Genomic DNA, 23,301 nt, shown 5'->3' on the forward strand with positions numbered 1-23,301 from the left:
GTTTCTGCCTATGAGACCATCACTCAGATACAGGGCAGAAAGAGTGGGAATAAAAAATAATAATAATAATAATAATAGGACTTTAGGTAGGCACAACTTAGAGCTGACATCCAACATACAGAAACCCTAGAAAGGGCATCTCAGAGATAAAGGGAATTAAACATTCATGGAAAAAACACAATCATACATACAGTTGACTTTATTTGTTCCAAATATTCTTTCTCCATTTTGCCAAGACGAACGTTGGTGTCCTCAAGGAGTTCTTGAATATTTTCTGTGTGCTGCTTCTGAATATTGAACTTTTCCTTTTCCATTTCAGCCACAGCATTGTGAAGCTGCATCAGAAAAATATTACAAAAATACCAAATAGCATAAAACTAGTGTTTATAAGTACTAGATACACTAAGAGAATAACTGGCAAATATAGGCCACATTCTGTGCTCTAGAACAAAATCACATCATTTTCTCATTTAGGAAGTCTGTTCCGACTCTAAAAAGCGGTAATTTCAAAAACATTAGAGGGCATAACTTATCCTCCTGTCTTACAGAATGCTAATAAAGCCTATTTATTTTTGCCATTCTCTGATATTGTTTACATATTTAAACTGAGCAATGACTGTCATACAAAATTAATGACTTTATATTAAGGAAATACTAATACTCTCTCCAGATGCCTGCGTTACACCAGTTTACTGGCATCTCAATTTCCAAGAAGCTGGAGAACCTCGACTATCTATTTACCTAATTAGAAGATTATTTGCATCGTTACTAGCCCTTGATTTCAATTCTAAATAACTAGGAAGTGATACCACTGGTAAGCAGCCACAAATCTAAATTTTACATACACACAATAAATACTAGTGTCATGTTAATCTGGCATACTAAACTTGTATGGCATGCTGACTGTAAAACAGCTATTTCATATTGCTCAAGTTTCAAACAAACGCATTTCAGTTAAGAGTAAAGGCTGAAGGAGAAAGCTATAACGGACAAATTGAAAGAGTCATTCCAAGCATACTGTTAAAATAGGCTAATTTATGCAAATATCGATTCTCTCTCCACCCTACAGATTAGGGGAAAGTTATTAGTCACTCTGCCTACTGCCTGACCAAATATTTTCCATCATGCACATTTATGGAGCTCTGTGAATCTAGAGCATTATTTCATGGAATTTAACAGCACATAGCAACTTAACATACAAATTTTCATTAGAACCATAAGAATGGAAACAAAATTTAAGTATTGTGCATCCATTTTTGCGATCAGAAGCTTTACTGAATTTGAGGTGCTTTAAAAAAAAAAATCCAGATTATTTTTAAATCTGCATAAAATCGATGGATAGCAATTATACAATGGTCTCTGTAGCACTTATCAAAAAAACTAATAAGTGAACAATGCATGGAACGCCAAAGTGCTGAAAGTTGCTAATATATTATTACTGGCTCAAGTTTCATTATTAGAGGTAAATTAGAGAGTTGCTACATAGCAATCTGGACGCTTTCTCGAATAAAAATGGAAAAAAGAAAAACAAGGCTATTTCTACCCTGCATAGAGGGTAAAAAAGTAAGAAAAGAAAACCTAACTGCTTCGTATTTTAAAATCTCATTGCAGCCTCCACAACTGTTTGGATTCAGACCATTCAGGTGACAGTATCTTGCATCCCACATCAAAATAAACCAGAAATTCTGTGAATGTCTCCACCTTCTGCACAGACTATAATATTAGCATGACAATTAGCAATATCTTTTGAAATAGACAACATCTATTTAAAGGCAAAACACTCAAAAAAGTGATATATAAAATTATGAAAATATTTCACTGTCAACTTATGGCAAAAAGATGGATAGTCAGAAGTAAAAAGGAAATACAAGATACGTGTTCCAATTTTGCTTCTATAACTTCACTAAATTTAAATTTATATTAGCATCTTTCTTTGGCTTCTCGTTTGCACACTGGCATCACCAACGACAATGACAGCTGTAGGAACAGCACGTGCTAGGTAACTACAAAGAACAAGTGGAATGACCTCAGGCTGAAAATAACGCTTTTCTAAAATCAAAAAGCTAACCCAGAAGCCTCAGGGTCTTCTGTATAAAGAACAAGATTTATGATTTCCCTCTCACAGGACGAGGGCGAAAAGTAGCATCACTTCTAGATACAGGACTGCAAAAAAGATTCAGCTAAACAGCATACTTCATCCACAAGAGGTGTTTTGCCCTTTTTGTGACCCTCCCTCTCCTAAGGGGGGTAAAGGAGGCAAATACAGACAATACTCTGGGCAAAACTGAAGCTGTATTGCAAGAAACATGCTTCACTCTGCTTTGTTGCTGCCTTGAGTCTAACAGAAAATAAAAATACACTGAAGAATTCATGACCCAATCCAAAAATAATAGTTCAAAGAAATCAGTGTGGCAGCAGGTAGCAGCAGGTTTACTTTAATTAAAATTCCATGTCAGGTCAACCAAAAATAAACACTGCCCTAATAAACGAAGGGACTTGTCAAGAGGACCAGATGAACCCTAGGAATAGCTTCCTGAGTGAAGAGTGGGGTGTGCATATGCAAAAGAGTCAGCAAAAAGAACCGGACAAAATTACTCTAGAAATAAATAAAATCAATGCCGGAAAATAGTACTAGAAGTAACATTCCTTTTATTTTTTTTAAATGACAAAATTCATTATCCTAGATAAACACTGTAGGAGCCTTTCAAACAAAGCAAGTATTATTCATTACCCTTTTCTCCCACTCGTTGTTCAAAGAATCAGTGCTTTGCTCACACATCTTCTTTAACTCCACAATCTGCTTTTCCTTTGCTTCTCTGACAACTTGTGACTCGCGAACGAGGGTCTGAACTGCCAAAAAAACATGGGGAAATAAATAACCATTCAAGAGGTACTATTGGGGTTTATTCCGTTGGCAACAGATGCAAACTGTTTACATCAGTTTTCCAAGTGACCTTGCTTTGTGATGTTTTTCTTTTCTTAAAGATACTTAATGTAAACACTTTAAAAATTAGCACTTAAACTCTCTGCCACTGAACTAGTGCAAGGTGTTCTAATTTCTATAATATCTCACAGTTGTTCTATTTTCACAGTACACACACATCTACAGAATTACGCAGAGCCTAAAGAAAACAGGCATTTTTAATACGATTTTGCGTGCATCACGGAAAGTTCTCATTAAGGTCGAAAACCCCCAAATACAAGTGCCCCGATCGGAATTGCAACTGAAAGCGTCAAGAATTGAGACTGACAAATTCTGTAGAAAAGAAAGCAGGAACATAATTCACTTTTCAAAAGTGACTGACCATTTCCAGTATCTGACAGCCATGAAGGTGACCAGAATACAAGACTACCTGCTACAGGTGAGCACAATCACCAGCCTACCAACAGAGGCACAGCAGTCCTTACAGGATAATTTACTTTGCTAAGGAGATGGAAACATTAACTTACATAGAGCTCACTCCTTTTCAGTACCCAGGTTACCAAGCTTGTGTATCTATCTGACACTGTGGTTTAGTCTGTGGAATAAATACACTCCAAGAAATTCTAGAAGAAGCCAATATTCAAAAAGAACTGACAAGCCACACCCAGACGTGCCAAGTTTTGTACTTAACGATGAACTCAAGACTACTACTCACGTTTGAAATCTCTTGCCCCAATAATCCTAAATAAATAATACATTACGATTTGATTAAATGTACTGAAGGTATAGATAAACTAACCCCAAACAAGAGAGTCCAAAAAGAAATAAGTAGTTAAAACACTTTCATAATAACAATTTTTTGTGGCTCATAAAACCTGTTAGTATTCAACTTTGTAAGATTGCACAGTCTCTTGGAAAATTTGGTTTAGACATTGGAGAGCAAAGACAACCAGACAAGCCTCAAAAAAATCTGAAAGGAGAAACTAGGGCAAGACATTACACACAACTTGAAAACACAAGAAATAGTACGTGTGCACCTAGAAGAAAAGCATGGCTCACAGTCACAAGCATGACGCAGTACAGTATCACCATGCAGAAAGTACATCCATGAAAATAAAATCACCTTTTTTCTCCAGTTTTCTAATAGTTTCCTCAGCTTCATTTTGCTTCGTTTTGTAGAGGGTCTTCAATACCTCTATTTCATTATTCTTTCTATCCAAAATCTGTAGTGAAAATTCAAAATACTTTAACAAACCACTGAAAAAAGAAATCGTAACTAGTGCATAAAACAATATAGACCGGTATCTGCCAAAGGAGCTGCCTTCGAGAAGTACTTGGCTCTCACAGGACTAAATGGTGAAATATAATATTTTCACAGCTAAGAGTAGATAGTAGCAAGTAGATAAAGGCAGGTAGTAGCATAGGATCCTGAGCGGTAGAAGTTCCAGTTTAACACGACATTCTTACTACAACAGAAAAAAAAGGGAGAAGTCAGAGGAAAACGTTATACAAATGAAGGGGATCTGAAGAACGACCTTCGGAAGCCCTCAACATTTCTTGACTGATAACAGCAAGCATTTAGATAAGCAAAAGTTTTGAAAGATGATCCAACTGGCAAATATTCAGTTTATCTCAAGGGATTTCAGAGAAGGGGAAAAGTCTACTAAAAGAGTGAAGGAAATCTATAAGTTATAAATAACTATAAATAGTTTCTTTGCTGAGACATACTTGAAACCCAGGCTTTCAAATGCAGGTAACTCAGGATGTATACCTTACTTTAAAAACATTCTGAACAATCTTACCAAGAATCTTCTGTGCAACTCACAGACAGAACCAAGAGCCTAAATTTTAGTTCTGGTCCTCTCTTTTAGGCATAATGATATTCCTCCAAATAATATGAAGATTTAAGATTCCTGACGACCCTTTCAAGCTTCCATTCTGTGTTCTATCATATTCTTCATTGCATTTATCAGAAAATCCATAAACATCTACAAAATTGCAGTTAAGAATTTCCTCTGTTCAGCTTTATTAAAAGATGCAGAGTAAGAATTAATGATTTGGGTATTATTTATGATTCTACTTTAAGTTTTATATAATATTATCTTTATCTAAGAGATGTAAATTGAAGCTTTCTCTATCTATGAAATTTCTAACCTATTCTTCTAACATTTCACATCTTAATTTACATTACAATATTTTTATTTTAGTTGGATTTTATCTTCATACTCTGTTTATCAAAATAGATATGACAGTTCATAAAGTTAGCTATCACTTCAACTCTGAGAGATGAATCATCATAACTGGCTTTTCCTGCAGACTGACATGGAACCCAACTTTCTTCCTTTTGCACTGCTTTTGCTCACGTTATCCCTCATCTTCACTGAACGACTCTGGACTCTGTAGAAAAGCACTACTCGGGGATGGAAGCCATAAAAAGAAAACGGCAGCTATGACAGAATAATGAAACTTAACTGTACTTTCTCTCTACTCAAACCACGAGATTAAGAAAATTCCATGAAACCAGAACAATACCCTTTTTCCTTTCACGGTCATCACAACTGACTAATGTTACTTACATTGTTAATTTTAAATCTTTCAGAAAGATTGAAGGGGAGTTTCAGGTTTGGGGGATACTTCTCCTTGCTTTTAAACTTGTAAATGCGACATTGGGCCTGCCCAACACAGAAAAGTTAAGCTAATACCTTAGAAGAGTTTGGAAGTTTCATAGCGCTACTATTCCAAATAGTGATTTTCATATTGATATTCATAAAATACATAATATATTCATAATATACATATTAATACTCTTTTTGTATTTATATACTGCCTAATACTAAAAATCACCCAAAGTTTTTAGGAAATTTAAGAAATGCTTAAATTATTGGTGAGCTTCATTACACTTTCATTTACTTCATCAACTACAATTCTTCGTAGGTATTACGAGAAACAACTGCCTGAAACAGTAGATATAGTTATATCTACATTGCTGTACACACTGATTTTTGGGAAAAAATTGAATATATGTGAGTTGTGGCACATTTTGAGATATTATTTTAATTTAAACTTAATGCTTAAGATAAACATTCAGTTTACAGAAATTTTATAACAGTGCCCTATATCTCTCACACAGAAGCTTTCATCTTAGAACAAGACTACTCCATCCGCATTAATCTTTAAAGATGAACATGACACTATTTAACCTTTTCTAAAATATCCCATGTTATAAAACGACTTCTAACTGATTTTAGGATTCCATCTTTTGAAAAGGATGACAACTAAAGGGATGAGAAAGCATTCAAGCTATTCCTTATTCTCACAAAGCTGTTTCCTTTAGACTCTCCTCTTTGCTAGCTAGCTATGCTTGCAGGCTCTGAGTACAGAGGAGCCCAATATGCACCTGACCAAATATTAACATCCTTTCTAGGAGGCTTTGATGTGTCATAGTGTTGTGTCAACTGACTTCCTTCAGGTCTGTGAGTCAGTTTTAAGAAACAAAACCAAAACACTCAGCAACACAGCACTTACAGTAGGATAAGTCATCATGAATCCGATCCTGGTGCTGAGCATTTAACTTCCATTAAATTCATGGGAATTAAAGCAGATTTCAGAAGGCCCTTAGTCCCACACAGAATTTGACCCCACACGTTTACAACTCTGTATTAAAAATAACAGTCTTCGACAGCCTTTTAGCAATCTTCACAAAAGCACAAATGCAACTTAGCCCAAAGCAAGTATATCTGGTGTCATTTTATTGCTGTGAAGAATTAGAAGTAATAGAAAGCTTTAACGCTACAATAACATAAATAAAGAACTGTTTACCAAACAACCTATGATTTAGGATACAGTGCCAAAAAGAGAGACGTGAGAGCAACCATTACTGCTGTATTAGAAAGCATGCAATTAACTCATGAACTTTTTTAAACACAGAATTATAGATAAATGTGCACAAAAATAACATAAAACAATTAGATTTTAAAGGAGAAATACAAAGAATAACAGTTTGGGGCCGGGGGGGGGGGAGGGGGAGGACCCACAGATTTACAATTTCATCATCAAATGAACCCATAGAAGTTTTTAGGCTGTAACATAGATGATCTTGTTAAAACAAAAGCAAAAATCATCTTTTATTTTCACTTGATGTTGCAAAATTTTTCCTTTCACAAGTTTGTGCAGTCATGGAAGAGTCCACATTCTTATCTGCTAATACAAACTGTTACCTACACTCTTACTTTAAAGTAATATCAATTACAGTTACTAAGTTAAAAAAATGAGTACCACTTTGAATTATTTACTCCAATCTGATTCTCTATTATTTTGTGTGACATAATCTTTTCCTTAAAGAAAAAAAAATTACAGTTCTTACCTTTTGAACATCAGTATCATGCTTCTGCTGTAATTTAAGCTTTTCCTCATGAAATTTAGCTTCTACTATTTTTATTTTCATATCCAGCTTTAAAAGCAAAAATCAAATCAACACATAAGTTAAAGACCAAATTAAATAATATCCTTTAAAGTAAATATCCTTAAATTATTCATTTATGTCTTCAAGAAGGCAATGGGAAGGCATTAACAAATAATTTCTATTAAAAAAAAAAAAACTGCATCCAGTTTCTCAGTGTTTTCACATTTATTTGATAAAACTGCTACAAAAGACCTTAACCTAAACCTTTTTTATTTAGAAAATAAATTTGCAAGAGGCTTTAGCTGGCGATAAAAACAACTGCTACAGCCCAGAAAAGAATTATACTCCTTTATTTAAATAAACACAAATTAAATTTTTAATATTTATGTTAATACACCAGGAATGGTAAGCATGTTTTTATTCTTTAGACAGGTGTTACATTTATACAAAGAACATCCTGTAGTCCACGAGTGTTTATTTTTGTTTTCTATTATTCAGAGATTTCACATTATAAGCACATTTCCTTTGGAAGGTTCCTTATAAAGGGATTAAGAATATAACTTTGAATTAGATCGCTGAAGTACATTTCCTGCTTCTGTTTTTGTTGAAGGTAGTGTACTTAAAACCCTTCCCTAACACAGCAACACATTGCCATTTATTACAGTCCCAGCTGTCATCTTAAAAGTATTTTTCATCTGTTGCATAATTTCACTATGCCTTCAAAGAGTGTTTTCAGGACTCTGTTTGCAAATATGAAAGGTATTTTGTTTCCCCGAGTTTTATAAAGAGCAAAAATGCTGCCTCTGGTTCAAATTTAGGCCATTGCACTTCTACAATTAATCATTTCTCCTGTTCAGAGAGCAAAGCAGCCAAAAAAGCTTCCCAAGCATCTTAATGACTGATCTTAATGACCTCCTTCACTTTAGAAAGGGCAGGCCAAAATCATTTAAGTGTGAGCACCAGTATCACACCAGAAGATGTCCTTAAGTGGTCTGATGCTGACAGGGGGGAAAAAAAAAAAAAAAAAAAAAATTGTGTTTGCTTTCGGGATGTGCTAAGAGCCAAAAGTGCTGAGAGCCTTCTCCTTGTAGCTGGACACTGAACTCCAGGCACCATTCAGCTATTTTCAGTTTTCCAAAGTTTAGCTCAACTAAAAACCTGACTTCTCATCTTCTCAACAAACTTTAAAGGAGCCAATAAGCATTACTCATCACACATTTATTTTTACTCTTTTGATTCAAAGGCAGTCATTTGGTTTATCAAAGACAAGCATGAATATTTTATCTAAAATAAAGAAACAAACATATGTCAAATGATTAATTCTATTCTATGATTAATTTATGCTATGTATCAGTTCATTGCATCTTGCAGAATTACATAATACTGTTAACATGGGAGCTACAAAAGCATAACAACTAGAAAACACAAAACCCAGTGCAGTAAGTTTAGAAGATTTGTCAACAGCTGGAAAGAGGAGAAGTAAGGGTACAATATCCTTTCAACTTTCAGACTCCATATCCGCTGATACCCAAAGAATATGCCTGCTTATTATACCACATATAAAGAGGCTACCTATCACCCAAGATTAGGTAGGCAGTCTCCTGTAAAAAAAATTATGCAAAAAACCAAATTGGGTTGATGATTAATCCGAAGAAAAAGGAATGTATTTGCATCTTATAGCTATCTCTTTCATAGTGCTAAAATAAGCACAATGATAAAAATGCATGTTCCGTACATAAAACATATGCATATGTATATAAGAAAATACATGCTTATATCCCTCCAGGAAAGTGACATTATAGAAGAAAATCTTACTACCATGTGATAAACGCCAATTTAAAAAACAGCACAATAATCCACTTCTAGATAGACAGTCTCTGAACATTTTTTAAGTAAATATGAGGTTCTTACAGAAATACAATTACTAGAAACCACATACGAAAGAGCTTGAATACTTGAATTGCATTAAAAGTTTATGAACTATTGATGCACAGCCATTGTATGGATTTAATGGCTATGCAAACACATTACATTTTAGTCATTAACAAAGTGAGGATGTCTAAGCTGATGTAAAATAATCCCTGGCCTTTTGCATTAGCTGAGATCTGGGCTAGGCTTTTATTTGGCAGGTCAAAAGAACATGAAAATAAATCAAACTCTAACACTTGACTTTATTAAACGTGGACATAGATTTTAAAGTGATGTTGGTTGCTCTCAGCCACATGGCTGTTTTCCCACAGGCTGGCAGCAGAAGTCCCTGTAGAAGTCCCAGCAGTTGGCTCCCACTTCTTGTCATTAATCTTTCACTTAAAAATATTCTTGCATTTGTACTAGTTTCATGAATTTTAGTTTATTTTATATTCACTGCACTGATTCCAATAGGGCCTCCCTTAGTATTTCACAGATTTGGGGACTATTTCCCAAAAAGGTTTGTCAGCTTTGTTTCAGGAGAATTAGTTGTAAATAAACAAAAGAAAATTTGAAAATTGTGTCCCAGATACAGAAGTTCTCTCTTAAAGAAGCACTGTAGTAACAAAACAAATGGATTAATTTTTTGAATGCTTAAAAAGAAATTGCCTACACGAAAATCCCAAACAAGTCATTCCAGTTGTTAGAAGCAGCAATTAATTGTCCTGACACTCATTAACTGTAATACTCTATTACCAGTATCCTTTTATCATCAGTATGCAAGCACCTGAGAACAGGAGATTTATGATATGTTATCATTGAGACAAAAAACAAAATAAAACATAATTTTATAGATATTTAGCTATAGCTAAAAAGCTTGCAACTATGTATGAAATGCAGCCATTGCTGTAGCCTGAACATCATTCCTTTGGATTTCTGTCATTGTTTATCCTCCTTGCAAAGAGTATGAGGCAATTAAACCCTAAGGCCATGTAAACATTACTGATGTCAAACATCTGTGCTGTCCCTGTTGTTTAAAGCCATGGAGGGTGGTATCAACAGAGCAGCTTTTAAATGCCTAGTCACACTTTCTTCCTAATTAAAAAAAAAGGGAGACAGAGACAAGAAGGAAAAAAAAAAAAGTTACCTCAAAAATGGCTTTTCATCATACCACTGTCCTATATTTTCATGGCACAGGTTTGGTATAAAATTTAAATAATTGTCCAACTAAAATTGGTGAAGTATAATCTTCAGCTGTCATAAATCTACGGCAAAATAAAGGTGATACCACATTTTTCCCCCTCGTAAAACACACATTCATCTTTGCCGCTACAAAAATTTGTAGAAAGAATACAAGCTATTTGATCTATTTAAATACTGGATTTAAAAGTAAATTGGTAAGCAAACTCACAATAGTAATTTGAGGCTGTAGTTCAGAGATAACTTTGAACTGATCACTGCTCACTTGTCTTCATTACAGTGATCACCCTTGGGCCAGAGGTGGCATCATGAAGGCTTAACATCCAGAGTGTTTTTTCGGGGAGGGTGGGGGGAGAAGATATTTGACAAAATGGTACATGTTTGCTTGCCAGATTTTTTCCAAGTCTATGAATATATGTGGGAAGGAGGGAGGAAGGGAGGAGAAGGATGTAAACAATAAATGAGAACTTCAAAGTAAGAACTAACAATGTAAAACAATGACTTGTATAGTTTACAATATACAACAAAACTTATTTGTCTTGGTGTTATGCAGCAAAGATTAATTCCCAGCTGCCTGACAACCATCTGGACGTTCTATTGGTTGGAACGCCAGTTGGAATTGCGAACCTACCTCTTTGATCTTTCTCAATGTCTCCAGCACATATGTGCAATAATTAAAGACATAGGTCACAAGCTATTGCTAAAAAAATAAATATACATAGAAACATATATCTCCATGACTAGACCAATTAGTATCAGTAATTATAAGTCACAAGTCAGTTTGTGAAAACATGGCTCATCCTGGCATACACTGTGCGTCTCGCATCAGTCTGGCAATAAAGTAAGGTTTTGGTTTTATTAGATCACATTCTGAAGGTTTATCAGAGTAGATAGCTTCAGATTTCCTCATACTGAACACAATGGACAACTTGCATAAAGTTCCCAGGAACAGCACTTTAATCAGTCAGGAATCACATTAAGAGAAGTCATGATTGCTGCATTGTTAAATACGAACTAAGAAATCAGTACTCAGAATGGATAACTAGGTGGTGAGAGTCACAGGTTTATAAATGAATTCCCAATATAAATCAGATAATGCATTCAAATAGACCTGTCAGGTTTGTGGATAAAAAAGAAAATTCACATGAACCACAGAATATCCAAAATCACAATACTTACTGCTTGGAATATTTTTTAAGGAAAAAGAAACAGTATTTTCAGAACCCAGATAGCATTAGAACAGTCAAAAGTTATGGAAAATGAAAAACAAGGCGGCAATAATTATCTCACATCTGCCTTTTTTCATTTTCTTGCACTTTCCTCTGAAGCCAGTCACTACGGGAGATAAGATGAGGACTAGATAAAACATGGGTCAAATTACCTTATGATCTTTTGTGAACAGAATTTAGCATGCATTCTTAAGTTTTAAAAAGAATATCCACCAGAATTAAAAACTAATTACTTTTACCACTTTGAAAACAGCAATAAGCTTATGAATAGCAGCGCAACTTAGACAGTTCTGGGTGAACAGGAAGGCCCAAGATCAAAGAAGGAGAACTGTAAAGCAAGAGTTGTGGAAGTAAAAAATACAGGGAGCAGAAGAAAAAATAATTCCATCACATGATCCTCCGGTTGACCACGGACCTCCACGAAGCTCCAGTTATCGTATGATTCAAGTTTTGGGTCCCCCTACAGATGCCTTTGCAACTCAGGAGTATTCAGAAATTCCATAAAAATGCTCTCCTACTATTAATAAATATCACCAAGTTTAAAAAAGCATAAATAGGCTCACCAGTCCAAGACAGCCTGAACAGGACCAAACTATAGAAATATTAAAAAGGACGACAATCTATAAACCTTGGCTAAACGCCCAAACTTTCTCTGTTCTTTCTCAGTGTCTCCAGTGCAATCATCCATAAACTCCAATTGCAGTTTGGGCCTCCTCCTTGCAAAATATATATCCTTTTAGTTAAGCCAATTTCCTGAACCCATGTGAATTGCTATGTGAGAGGAGATCTTTGAATTGACACTACTTGTTTGTAAAACAGAAAAAAAAAAAACAACAAACTACCACCCCAACAAATAAAACTCATTTATATTCAAGTCAGGGTACATATTGAGGAAAAAAAAAAGAAAAAACTTAAAGCAACTTGCAAATAAAATATGAAAGCTGTACTGGTGGAACTATTTGAGTAAGAAATGATTAGCACTGCAAGCACTTATGGAGAAAAGCAGAAGATTTCAGATAAACTGACTAATTAAGCCTATGTTTTGAATTCCAATCAGTACATGGTTGGAATGGTGTCTTGCATTGTGAGATGCAGTTCCTTGCTCTACTAATATACGCCTACCAAATTTACCTCTGCGCTGACCTTTGATACTAGCCAGGTTTCTTCAGAAAGAAGTGCACATTAACATGAACTTATAAGAAATTCCTCTGTAATTTGTGACGAAACCTCAGTTTTCACACCAGTTTGAATGGCAAACACTATTGACTTTCTAAAAGGAAAATAAAGTTAACAGAAATATCTTGGATAAAATGATGACTGGGACTATGATCTCCAGGTCTTTCTTTCAACTTTTGAACAGTCTCGCACATCACATAAGTAGATACTTTTCCAAAATCTACCCTCAAATATATTACAAAAGTTCAGTCCCTTCTGTGGCTTGGTTTTATCAAAATTAATTATTTAACAATATTCATCTCCAAACATAATTCTGAAAGACTTGGTATCTTTCAGGTTTCTTCTTCAGCTATATTCAACTCCCCCAACTCCATATACATACATATCTATATCTATCTACTGTGCACATTTAAACCCTAGAGGGACATACACGTGCATGAACACACAAACATTTTTGTTTCATTAAAGTGTTCAGAAGAACATACTGATAGATTTGGAAAACATGACCAAAATATCTGTTTTCAATAAGGGGAAAATATCAAATCCATGATGTGCCTCAAAGTACAATAACGTTAGTTTTACACTGTTAAAAGTCGAAGCTAATTGCAAGAGTCCTTTTAGAACGCTGTTTCCATGTTAGTTTTATTTATTGCTCTTAATCTGGTATGCATTAAATGTCTAATTCAATACTTAAATACTTTCCCATGGAAGAAAGGAATTAAGAGAAAAAAATTAAAAGCATAAAAAAGATGATGCTCATTGACCCCTTCATAAACCTACTGAAAAGAAAAAACAAGGTTAGCCTGCTGTTGAGATTATAGTCATAGTCTCATTGCCATTAAACTAACCACCTCCCATGATCTGATCACTTTTGCTTCATTGCTGCTCAGGACACCTGCCTCCTTCTAATTACAACTGTACGTGTTTTATCTTCAAGGGTTTTCTCTTTCTTCCTTTCTAAAACCTCTCCTCTTTTCTATGGTAACCAGCAGCATCCCCTCTCGCACCCAATTTCTATAACTTCCTTTCCTCCCTCTATTCTCTTTGCTCTATACCCTGTGTATGTTCCATATCGGGTGAAGATGCATATCACAGCCCTTAATGCCATTCTCTCCATTCCAAGTTATACTCTCCCACCAGCAAAGTGAGCTCAGTAAATCTGCTGATTTCAACACCTCAAATTCAGGACACTTTCAGCCAGCCCAAAACTTAACTATAACATTATCACCGCAGCATGCTGATTTCTATCTAGATGCAAATATTTCTCTAGATCTCAACACGTTTTGGTGCAGTAGAAGTATACGCATGGCTTCAATGAGCTTATAAACAAAATTTGTGGAAGGTAACAAATGGGAGTGACCACTAAAAAATAAATAAAACAAAATCATGAAAATGATTACAAAGATAAGGCTCCAAATAGGCCTCTTTTTCCCCTCATTTGCCTCCCTTTTTTTAAAACCTTTTTTCAATTCTCTGTACATAATCTTTCACGATCCAGCTCATCTCCTTCCCTCAGCACCGACTCCGTCGTCATGAGTCCTCATTCCACAGGAGGAATGAGTGCAAATCATCCGGCAGGTATTCTATATCCTCTTGAACATCATCCTTTGTATTCACCAGGATTACCTCTCCCTCCAGTTGCACTGCACTAAATACTACTCCAGCTGATTATAGGAAAGATGACTGAAAGTTTCTGCCAGAATGCTTTAGTATTCAAGAGGCTGGGAAGGCACCTGCACTCCAGCATCCAAAGACTTTTTCAGATTCCCAAAAAATTAACACAGAAAAGTGACAGGAGAACATGATAAAGTCAACAAGAACATTACAAACATCAAGTATTTTCAACCGTCCCAGACAGATGAACCTTCACAGCTCAGTTATTGTATAAAGCATTGAGCTTGTCTAAAAAAAAAAATTTAAAAAAGTTCTAAAGGTGCTATTATAACCTTCAAATTCAAAGACTCAAAATAGAAAATATTCTCAAATATTCTTGCTTCAGATTTAGACTTCATTTTTTGAGTCTAAATATAGCAACATTTTTATTTACAGAAATAAAACTACAGGGGAAAATTGATTAAAATCCTTAAACTAAGAATCATAAAATGAAAAATTAAGAAACAAAGATTCTTTAAAGAAATATCAAGACTTCTAGGGCAACTTTTTTTTTTTTTTTTAAAATCACCTAAACTAGTTGTCTGAGGTTAAAACACACACACACAAAATTGACATTTAATAGCTAGCCTTGTCTTCCACTCAAAAAGAATTTCAAAACCATATCTTCACAATGGTGTTGGTTTTGTTTTTTTGAAAACAAAAAAAAAATCACAAATAAGAACTTCACTTTTTACCCTCCTCCATTCCATGGTGTATTGGGTGGCACTCTGAAAGATGGAAGGTGAAGTTCAAAGGGAGGCTTTTTCCTATTTATCAAGATATGCCATTTCTGCCATCTGTTCTGTTTTTCTTTAATGCTAAAAACAGACATACTCCTGTCTTGCTGCATCTTTCTTGTTTGAGTCCAAAATATTTTGGTAATGACAGTTTCCCAAATGGTTTAATCCATGTCAGAAGAATTTGGGGAAAATATGACCAAAAACCACTGCCTGATGACATTCACATTTTCATATATCTGTGATGTGGTTATCATTGCAAATAGCCATGTGTTTAGCATTACAGGCAAAACAGGTGCAGGAATGGCTTATGAACAAAGGGCTAAAGGTTAAAGCAAAAAAAAAAAACAAAACAACAAAAAAACAAAACACACAAAAAACACTCCTTATCCTATTTTATGTATTACTTATCTTTTATGTTTTACGTTATCCTGTTTTACTACAAAGAAGTTGAAAACACTTAAACATTTAGAAGAATCTCCTTTGCACAGCACTACTTCTAAGTTATTACATTTTCATTCTATAAATGAAAAGACCTCATTCTTAATTGAGCTTCACAGGAAAAGATGAAAAACATTTAATTTTTCTAGTTAACAGCACACACATGATGATTGTGAAATACTTTCTATAACTTTTAAAGTTTAAACTAGTCCACAGTACAGTACCATGAGGAAAAAAGTACCGAATTTTTACTGTGTGGTTTACAGAATTTTTCCACAGAACTAGAGAACCATTTGCTGAGGATTTTATATAGCTCCTTGGCATGCATTCCTGTTTGTTTAATTTCAAAATATTATTTAAATGACAACATTGTGCTTGTAATTTATTTGGTTTTGGTCTATTTTCACATCTTATGAAATATGCCTTGCCTCATCCTGAGGCAATGGTGGTTTGAATATAGTCAACACAAAGGGACAGTGAACACTAGAACAAGGCAGAGAAAGTGAAAAGCATATGTATTGTGTGACTGGCATTTCTTGTTGCTTGTTTAAGCATCAAATTACACTGCTAGCTATCAACATGAAGCATTACCTCATTAAATTATCTGCAAACCAAATTTATCGATCCTTGCATCTCAGTTAAAGATGTCCTCTGAAGTGTCTTTGAAAGTAACTTTAGGACAGATCTAATTCATACGCGTCCTTATGACATACCATACAAAAGGAGGCACAATTTCACAGCCTGCAGATGATGGTCCAACTCTTGATATACTTAAAGTTCCAGGTAGATCCCCAAGTATTTGAGGACAGTTTAGCAAATTGCCAACCTACACCTTGATTTTACAAGAGTATATGGTCAAAAAGAGAGTTTTGAAGGGAAAAGTGGGGAGGGCACAGCTTGGGCTTCTTGTTGGTGCCTTTTCCACGCTCCCACCAACCTCCCTCAGTGTAAGTTGAGTTCGCTTTCCTGAAGTCTGGTCCATCAGACTCAATTCATTGACTTTCCAAAAAGTATGTAAGGCTTATTTGATTTCAGAAGAATCTATGAATGAGTTTTACCTCATGACTGATGTTTTTGATGTTTTAATTGTTCCTGAAATTAACAATTTATTACAAAAGTATAAGTAGAAAACTCAGTCTTTAAAAAAAATTTAAATGAAAACTTATTTTAACATTCAAAATAGATCAACACAGTAAAAAAGAATTCAGCAAGCTTTTGTGATAATCTTGCGTATTAATGGTGATAAACAAATAATACAAAAACCCAAATAAAAAGAGAAGTGGAGATGGACAAGACAAATGTTAGAAATAAAGTTAGTATTAATAAGATCTAAATCTGCAAATTTTTAAAGATACATAAGAAAGTAAACAAAAAAACCTTGACAAATCAGAAGTTCCACTGCTCCTCCTAAAAGGTAGTTTGGAATATTCTTTGATTGCAAACTTTTCTACACTACAATCCCATCCAAAAAAAGACATTCTGAACATATTGACACTCTACTTCCCAATTAATTGGAAAGACATTAAAGTATTTAATGGAAAAGCTATCACTTCAAGAAAAATGCTCTTACATGAGATTTTCTGCTATAACAAAGTGCTTTGTGAATAACCACCCTAATTTACTAATTCGGCTGTGTGGTTTTTTTTTTTTTTTTTTGAAAGGACTAAATAACATCTTACCTCCTTTTCATGCATTTGAAATAGTGTCTGTTCATCACGAAGAGTGCTATTTTTTCCTAAGCCCATTTTAGGCTTTGTCTATTGAATGAGAAAAAACAGATTTTAAGTTCAAAGCAGCATCTTTAAGTCAAACCCTTCCTAAGTAAGTATTTTTATATATATATATATATATATATATATACACACACACACACATATATATACACACACACACGAAGTGTATTTGCTTGCCCTTCTAAAACATCAGTGGAATACAAATACCTACCAAAGACACTGGCATAGGTTTCTCCCTCAAATATCTTGGATTTTCTAGCTGAAAAATAAGATGCCATGGTTAATGAGGTTTCTTTGTAACATCAATGTCTTATTTTTTCCTTATAAAAAAAATAATTATCTTAAGAAAGTGTCTATCTCCAAATATTCAAAAATGTTTACAATAATGATTTTTGGGTGTGAACACACATGTGGCATGTAATCTGTTTCAGGGAGGGTCTATTAACACAAACTGCATCATTATAAAGTACAACAGTAGAATAGACTTAACATGCATCCAGACGTACAGACCAGTTTAAAGAACTGCTTTTCACTAGAAAATGTGGTAATCTATTAAAGTATACTTAATCTGCTAGCAACTAACACAATCTAGACACAAAGTATACCATGGCTCTAGTCTAGAAGAAAAAAAGCCAATGAATTTCCATGTGCGTAATTCTTTCTCCTTTGGTAGATTTCAATGATCTCTGACAAAACCATTCATCAGAATTCAAACCTCTAATAACATACTGCAATCGTTTACAAGTTTTAAAAATAGAAAATCTTCAAAATAGATTTTGTTGGACATGACCTACTCAGCAAGGTACAAAACTATGAAATGTTTTTTGTACATAAATGCAGCAAAAATGCACTTTTGCAGAAAGTATCGGAAACCTGGAAATAAATTTCAAAATTAAAGAAAAAAATCCCAGCCTACAAAATTGACTTCAAGATGAAATTCAAAATAACAAGGTCAAAAAAAGCTCTTGAACTTTCTTCCCTTAAAGAATGTGTTAAAATTTTGCAATAAGTTTTTTAAGGCTGGAGAAAACATACATCTTTAGCTGAAGTCCTGAGATTTTAAATGATTTATCTTAGTATCAAAACATGCCAACGGCTTTGAAATTGCTCAGATGATAGTCCACAAAACAGCATTTAAGGTAGGATTTACTTAATTGACTTTTTTTTTTTTTTTTTTTTAAATTAGCTGCAGGTTGGTGCAAGTTACAGACAAAATATTCGTAAGTTTTTCAAACCTTTATGGTCGCACAAATTCAATCTACGCATGTTTTACAAGAAATAGGCAGATAAACGTATAGCTTATATAAAAAATATCAGATTTACTTCATTTAAATTGGCATAAAGCTAAAATAAATTTACTGATTACAATAACTCCAATCTAGTTTTTCTGAAAAGTTGTGTTTGAGTACATTGAAACTACATCCACATTTGTAACTCAGAAAAAGCATAAAGAAATAATTCATTAACAGCACTGTATAATTAAAACAGCTCTTTCAATGCCTATTTTTAAGAACCGAATACAAAACATGGTTCATAACCCACTTCCTCTATCAGACAGCTATATCTTTTTAATTTCCTCAGATGACAAGACTTGAGCATCACATCACTCAATGCATAACACCCAAGAAAAGCTTTCAAGGGTATGAACTTGTAAAATGTAACAGTGAGATTTGGAATAAGAACATAATTGCAATACACATCTTACAACTTTTTTTTTTTTTTTCTCCAAAAAAGATAACAGTGATCTATGAGGCATGGCAAATGTATAAAAAACGCTTGCTTTTTTCAGCACCATTAAATACATTTGTGTGTTGAATTTATAAGTGAAAACAAGATCTAATCTCTCTGAAACTTCAATTTGTTACAGTATATTTATTTCCTGTCCTAAAATGTTATATAGGATTTCTATGTGCTGTTGAAGTCATTCCATTTCACCTAGAAGTAGTCGTAGATATTCTCATGTTTTAAACACATAGATGCAGTTACAATGAATGGTATTATCAAATATTCTTAATGGTGTAGTTGAATGTCTAAGATGAACAAGAATTTGAGGAATAATCTATGCCCATTTATCTTTAATGAATTTACTAAAGCAGACACATTAAACCTTCTTCCATATAAAGCATTCCAGTCATTTGATTGGCATGCCAAAAAACATGGAGATACATCAATAAATAAAGGACTTCTATACGCACCTGCCATGAAAAAATTATTTTTGATTTTGTGTACAGAAAACAAGAAGAAACTGATGAGGAGAGACACGGAAGTCAGAACATCATGAAGCGTGCGTACCATAGAAGAAAGAATCAAAGGAGAGATGCAAATAAAAAGTACAGAAATTCTAAAACAGAAAATATCAGAGGATGAGCTTTTGTTTGTCCTAAACTTTTGCACCTAACACAGTATTTTATACCTGAAACTCTCTACCTTTAGTAGTATGGCATTCTTTCTTCTGACATACTTTGCTTCCTTTACATCCCTACACACACACACACATCCCCCCAAACCATCACCTAAACAGACATCCAGAGCTGAAAGGAAAGCTTTCCAAAAGCCTAGTTCTAGGTAAATCCGTACTCTGGCTCCCTATAAAACTGAACAGCAGCTAATCTCAAACATTGAAAGTTTTAGCTTCTGCAAAATTCCACTTGGTATTGATGAAAACTAAGGCTGCAGGACCAAATTTCAAAGGCAAAATTTTCCAAAACCCTTCTCTCACACAGCATGAATTCAATTCTTTAATTTTGCTTTTTAAAGATGAAAATTATTCTAAATATTTACAATTAATTCAGATACTTTTATCTGAAATTAAGCCGTTTGCAGTCTTTATTTCAAAATCGATCTAAATAGCTAAGGTATACCTTTCTTGTTTAAGAAAAGGCAGCAAAGTGACACTCTATTTAATAGTTTGTATGGTCTAAGCCTTGTATTTTCGGATTTTGTAACAGCAGCCATATGTGCTTTGAAGTTAAATGTTCCCACTTTGTTACTTGTTGTGGATTATATCCACTTAAACTGATCTGTAAACATTTAATGTCTCAACATTCATTCTTTTCATGCTGGTCTTCTGCAAAACTTCTTGTTCTCAGAATTATACCACATTAAAGAGGCAATATCACAGTAAAGAATGCCCCAAAAAAGAAAAAAAGCTTGTATTTATGAGAAACATGCAAATTTAAAAATAATAAGCAAAAGGTCAAAGATGAATCAAAATACATATGCATGAAACTGAAGGGCTGCCACAGGAAGAACAGTAAATCACATGATGCTTTTTTAAAGGCTACGAACTAAATAAATGTCATCATGAAAGACATCTTTATCTGAACTAGAACTGAGCTCTTATTTGTAAATACCGCTTCTTAATAAGAGTGACATTTCAAATTTCTTTGCATAAGAGATTTTGGATTCTCCTGTTCTATTTGTCAAACAGACAACAAATCATGTTTCGATTTGTGAGGGTTGTCATGGTCACCTTCTACTACTTGAGTCCTCACAAACTAACTAAAGTCTTGATTATGGGAAAGCTATGCAGAATCAGATCCCCAATAAGAGAAAAAAAAATACTGAACAGAAATAATCTCCTTTATGAAAATGTCTATTCTCATGAGCTCAGAAAGGGAAGGCAGAAATCCAGCACAAAAACACAGCACACACACCAACTTCATTTGAGCTAAATTAGCCATAATTTTTATATTCAACATTTTCAATACCTATTTATTTTAACATCACCTACAATGGACAAAACTACATATACAATTTAAAGCTACCAATGTAGGCAATAAGAAAAGCATTGAAATGAACCTTTTGATCCTAGATACTACTTTGTCTTACTGGCTGGCTTACTGGGATAGCTTAAAGGCTATCCACATTCTGTATGTACAGTCCATCTGTCCACAATCCATAGAAGACACCTCATATTCCACTCGCTACTTCAATACATATCATTTATTTAAATATTTCCACAACTCTTAATACACTAGGTTATGCTACCTACAAGCCTATTTCTTTACCAATAGAAAAATTCCCCGAAGCACAACAGGAAGCCATTAAAACCTGGGCTGTTAGGCAGATCTCTAACCCATGCAACACACATGTACGATGCTACCATGAACATGAGAAGTGCCTGGATTTTCTCCTTTTCCTTAAGCATGGATGCAAACAGGACCCAAAGACTCAGTTCCTACAGTAAGCCATACATCAGGCACTATGGGAAACGTGCTCTGAGATGTTTTCCCCCAAAAGCCAGGACAGTGCAAGAAAAAGCACATCTCTGGGCACAGAATACTTCCACAAGACTCATCCTCAGGATGTCAGCCATATTTCACCCTCAGGATGAAATCGGTATACAGGCTTTATGTCAGTTATAAACCAGAAAGTTATACCAAAGGTTCTATTCTTTTGACACAGTAAATATCACAACAGCAGCTATGTTACTGTAATGGCCCTGTTCTACTCTCCCAAAGACACATTTTGTTCTTCAGAAGATGTTTATCAAGGTATACTTAACTTCAATAACATTGTAGCTTATTACAGTTCAGAAACGGAGTCAGAAGGTACACTGTATATATTAAGATGCAGGAAAAAAAAATATTTGGATCAGCAGGCTTTTTGCACATTCCCCCTGTAAGCTTCTTCAAAGACAAAACGTAATTGTTTTCAAAACAAGGATGGAAAAACACACATGAAAGAGTTAAGAACACTTAAGATTTTGAAATGGTAAACAACTAAACTGAACCTTGCCCTAAGTTCTTACTTTAATCTAACAAACCCAGCTAGCCAGCACGTTCCCCACAGAAATAACTGCTGAGTAGCTTCAGGAAATTTGAGTCTTATCTACCATCATAATTTGTAGGGAAGTTCACTTGAATGCTGCTTCTGCAGTCTTAGTGGAAGAACTTTAAAGCACACCAAGATTGTTTGTCAGCATGGAAGAAGTTGAATTTATTTTTTGAACTCACACCACCACTTGCAGTTCACTGTGGGAAAGTTTTTACAGCGTTGCTGCCCTCCAACACCACAACATATACAGTAGGTATGTTTACAGTAAGCAGACAAAGCAACCAAACAAAAGATAATGAAATGGTTTGTACAGAACCAGTTGAGCTTAACTAGACTGGGAAGACACAGGAAGATGTGAGCCAAGTACACCAAACAAGCATACAGAATACTGTTGCTGTAGCCGTGCAAGAATTTTCTATACTTGCATCTGCTTCAACCCTGTGTTATATAAAATTTCTCCAAATAAGGAAAATGTAATGCAAGTCACTGACCAGGGAATTTCTTTGGCATAAGTCCTCTTAAGCCTTTATTAGGGGGATAACCTTTCCCATGATAAATTCTTCTGGGCAAGAGAGGCAATGTCCAAGTTCTTCAGTAAACATCACTTCTGGTAAAACCTAAAGAAGTAACTCTCTGGTCCTGGCTAAATCCCAATATAGAAAAAAATATATATATTCTATTCAATTAAAAACTCCTTTGCTATTTCCCCAGGGTACAATCTTTGTATGCTTTCTACCTAAATTGTAGTGCTGAATTTCCTGGGACTTTAGACAGTTTTATTTGTAACAAAGAAACTCTTTACAGGTCAGTGACAAATGAAACAGGGCATCAGAAGCACCATGAAAATAATATAGGCAGTTCAGGTAAGAAGATGCAGAGGATGAATTCATTGTTACTCCTCCACATAACTTCAACTTCATATCCAAAATTTTGTGCTTGTTAAGCAGCTATTTGAGGGTGTCACAATCATGAAATGCACTAGATCTGCAACAACATAGAGCAGGTTATTGACAGCTGTTAATAAAAGATAGAATACATTAAAAATCTTTCAACCAAAATAGCTAAAGAATAACAAAGCAGGTTCAAAGTAACTACAATGTAACCAAAGATCATCTGAATT

The 23,301-nt window shown here is 34.5% G+C and overlaps 1 protein-coding gene across 7 annotated transcripts in view; it reads right to left on the minus strand.

The window, feature by feature from the left end:
* Positions 1-23,301, minus strand: part of CEP112 (centrosomal protein 112) — a 183,242-nt gene that overhangs the window by 138,310 nt on the left and 21,631 nt on the right. For 4 of the 7 annotated variants that reach the window (XM_068914098.1, XM_068914097.1, XM_068914095.1 and 1 more), the window contains exons 7-12: positions 17,614-17,661; positions 17,349-17,426; positions 7,287-7,373; positions 4,047-4,146; positions 2,732-2,850; positions 192-335 (exon numbers count right to left, since the gene is read on the minus strand). In XM_068914098.1, coding sequence (XP_068770199.1) covers positions 192-335; positions 2,732-2,850; positions 4,047-4,146; positions 7,287-7,373; positions 17,349-17,426; positions 17,614-17,661 — 576 coding nt within the window. The remainder of the gene's footprint in view (positions 1-191; positions 336-2,731; positions 2,851-4,046; positions 4,147-7,286; positions 7,374-17,348; positions 17,427-17,613; positions 17,662-23,301) is intronic. The other 3 variants (XM_068914100.1, XM_068914096.1, XM_068914102.1) reach the window with 1 other exon arrangement.

Source organism: Struthio camelus, chromosome 19 (genome assembly GCF_040807025.1).
Source record: "Struthio camelus isolate bStrCam1 chromosome 19, bStrCam1.hap1, whole genome shotgun sequence".
Classification (NCBI taxonomy): Eukaryota; Metazoa; Chordata; class Aves; order Struthioniformes; family Struthionidae; genus Struthio; species Struthio camelus.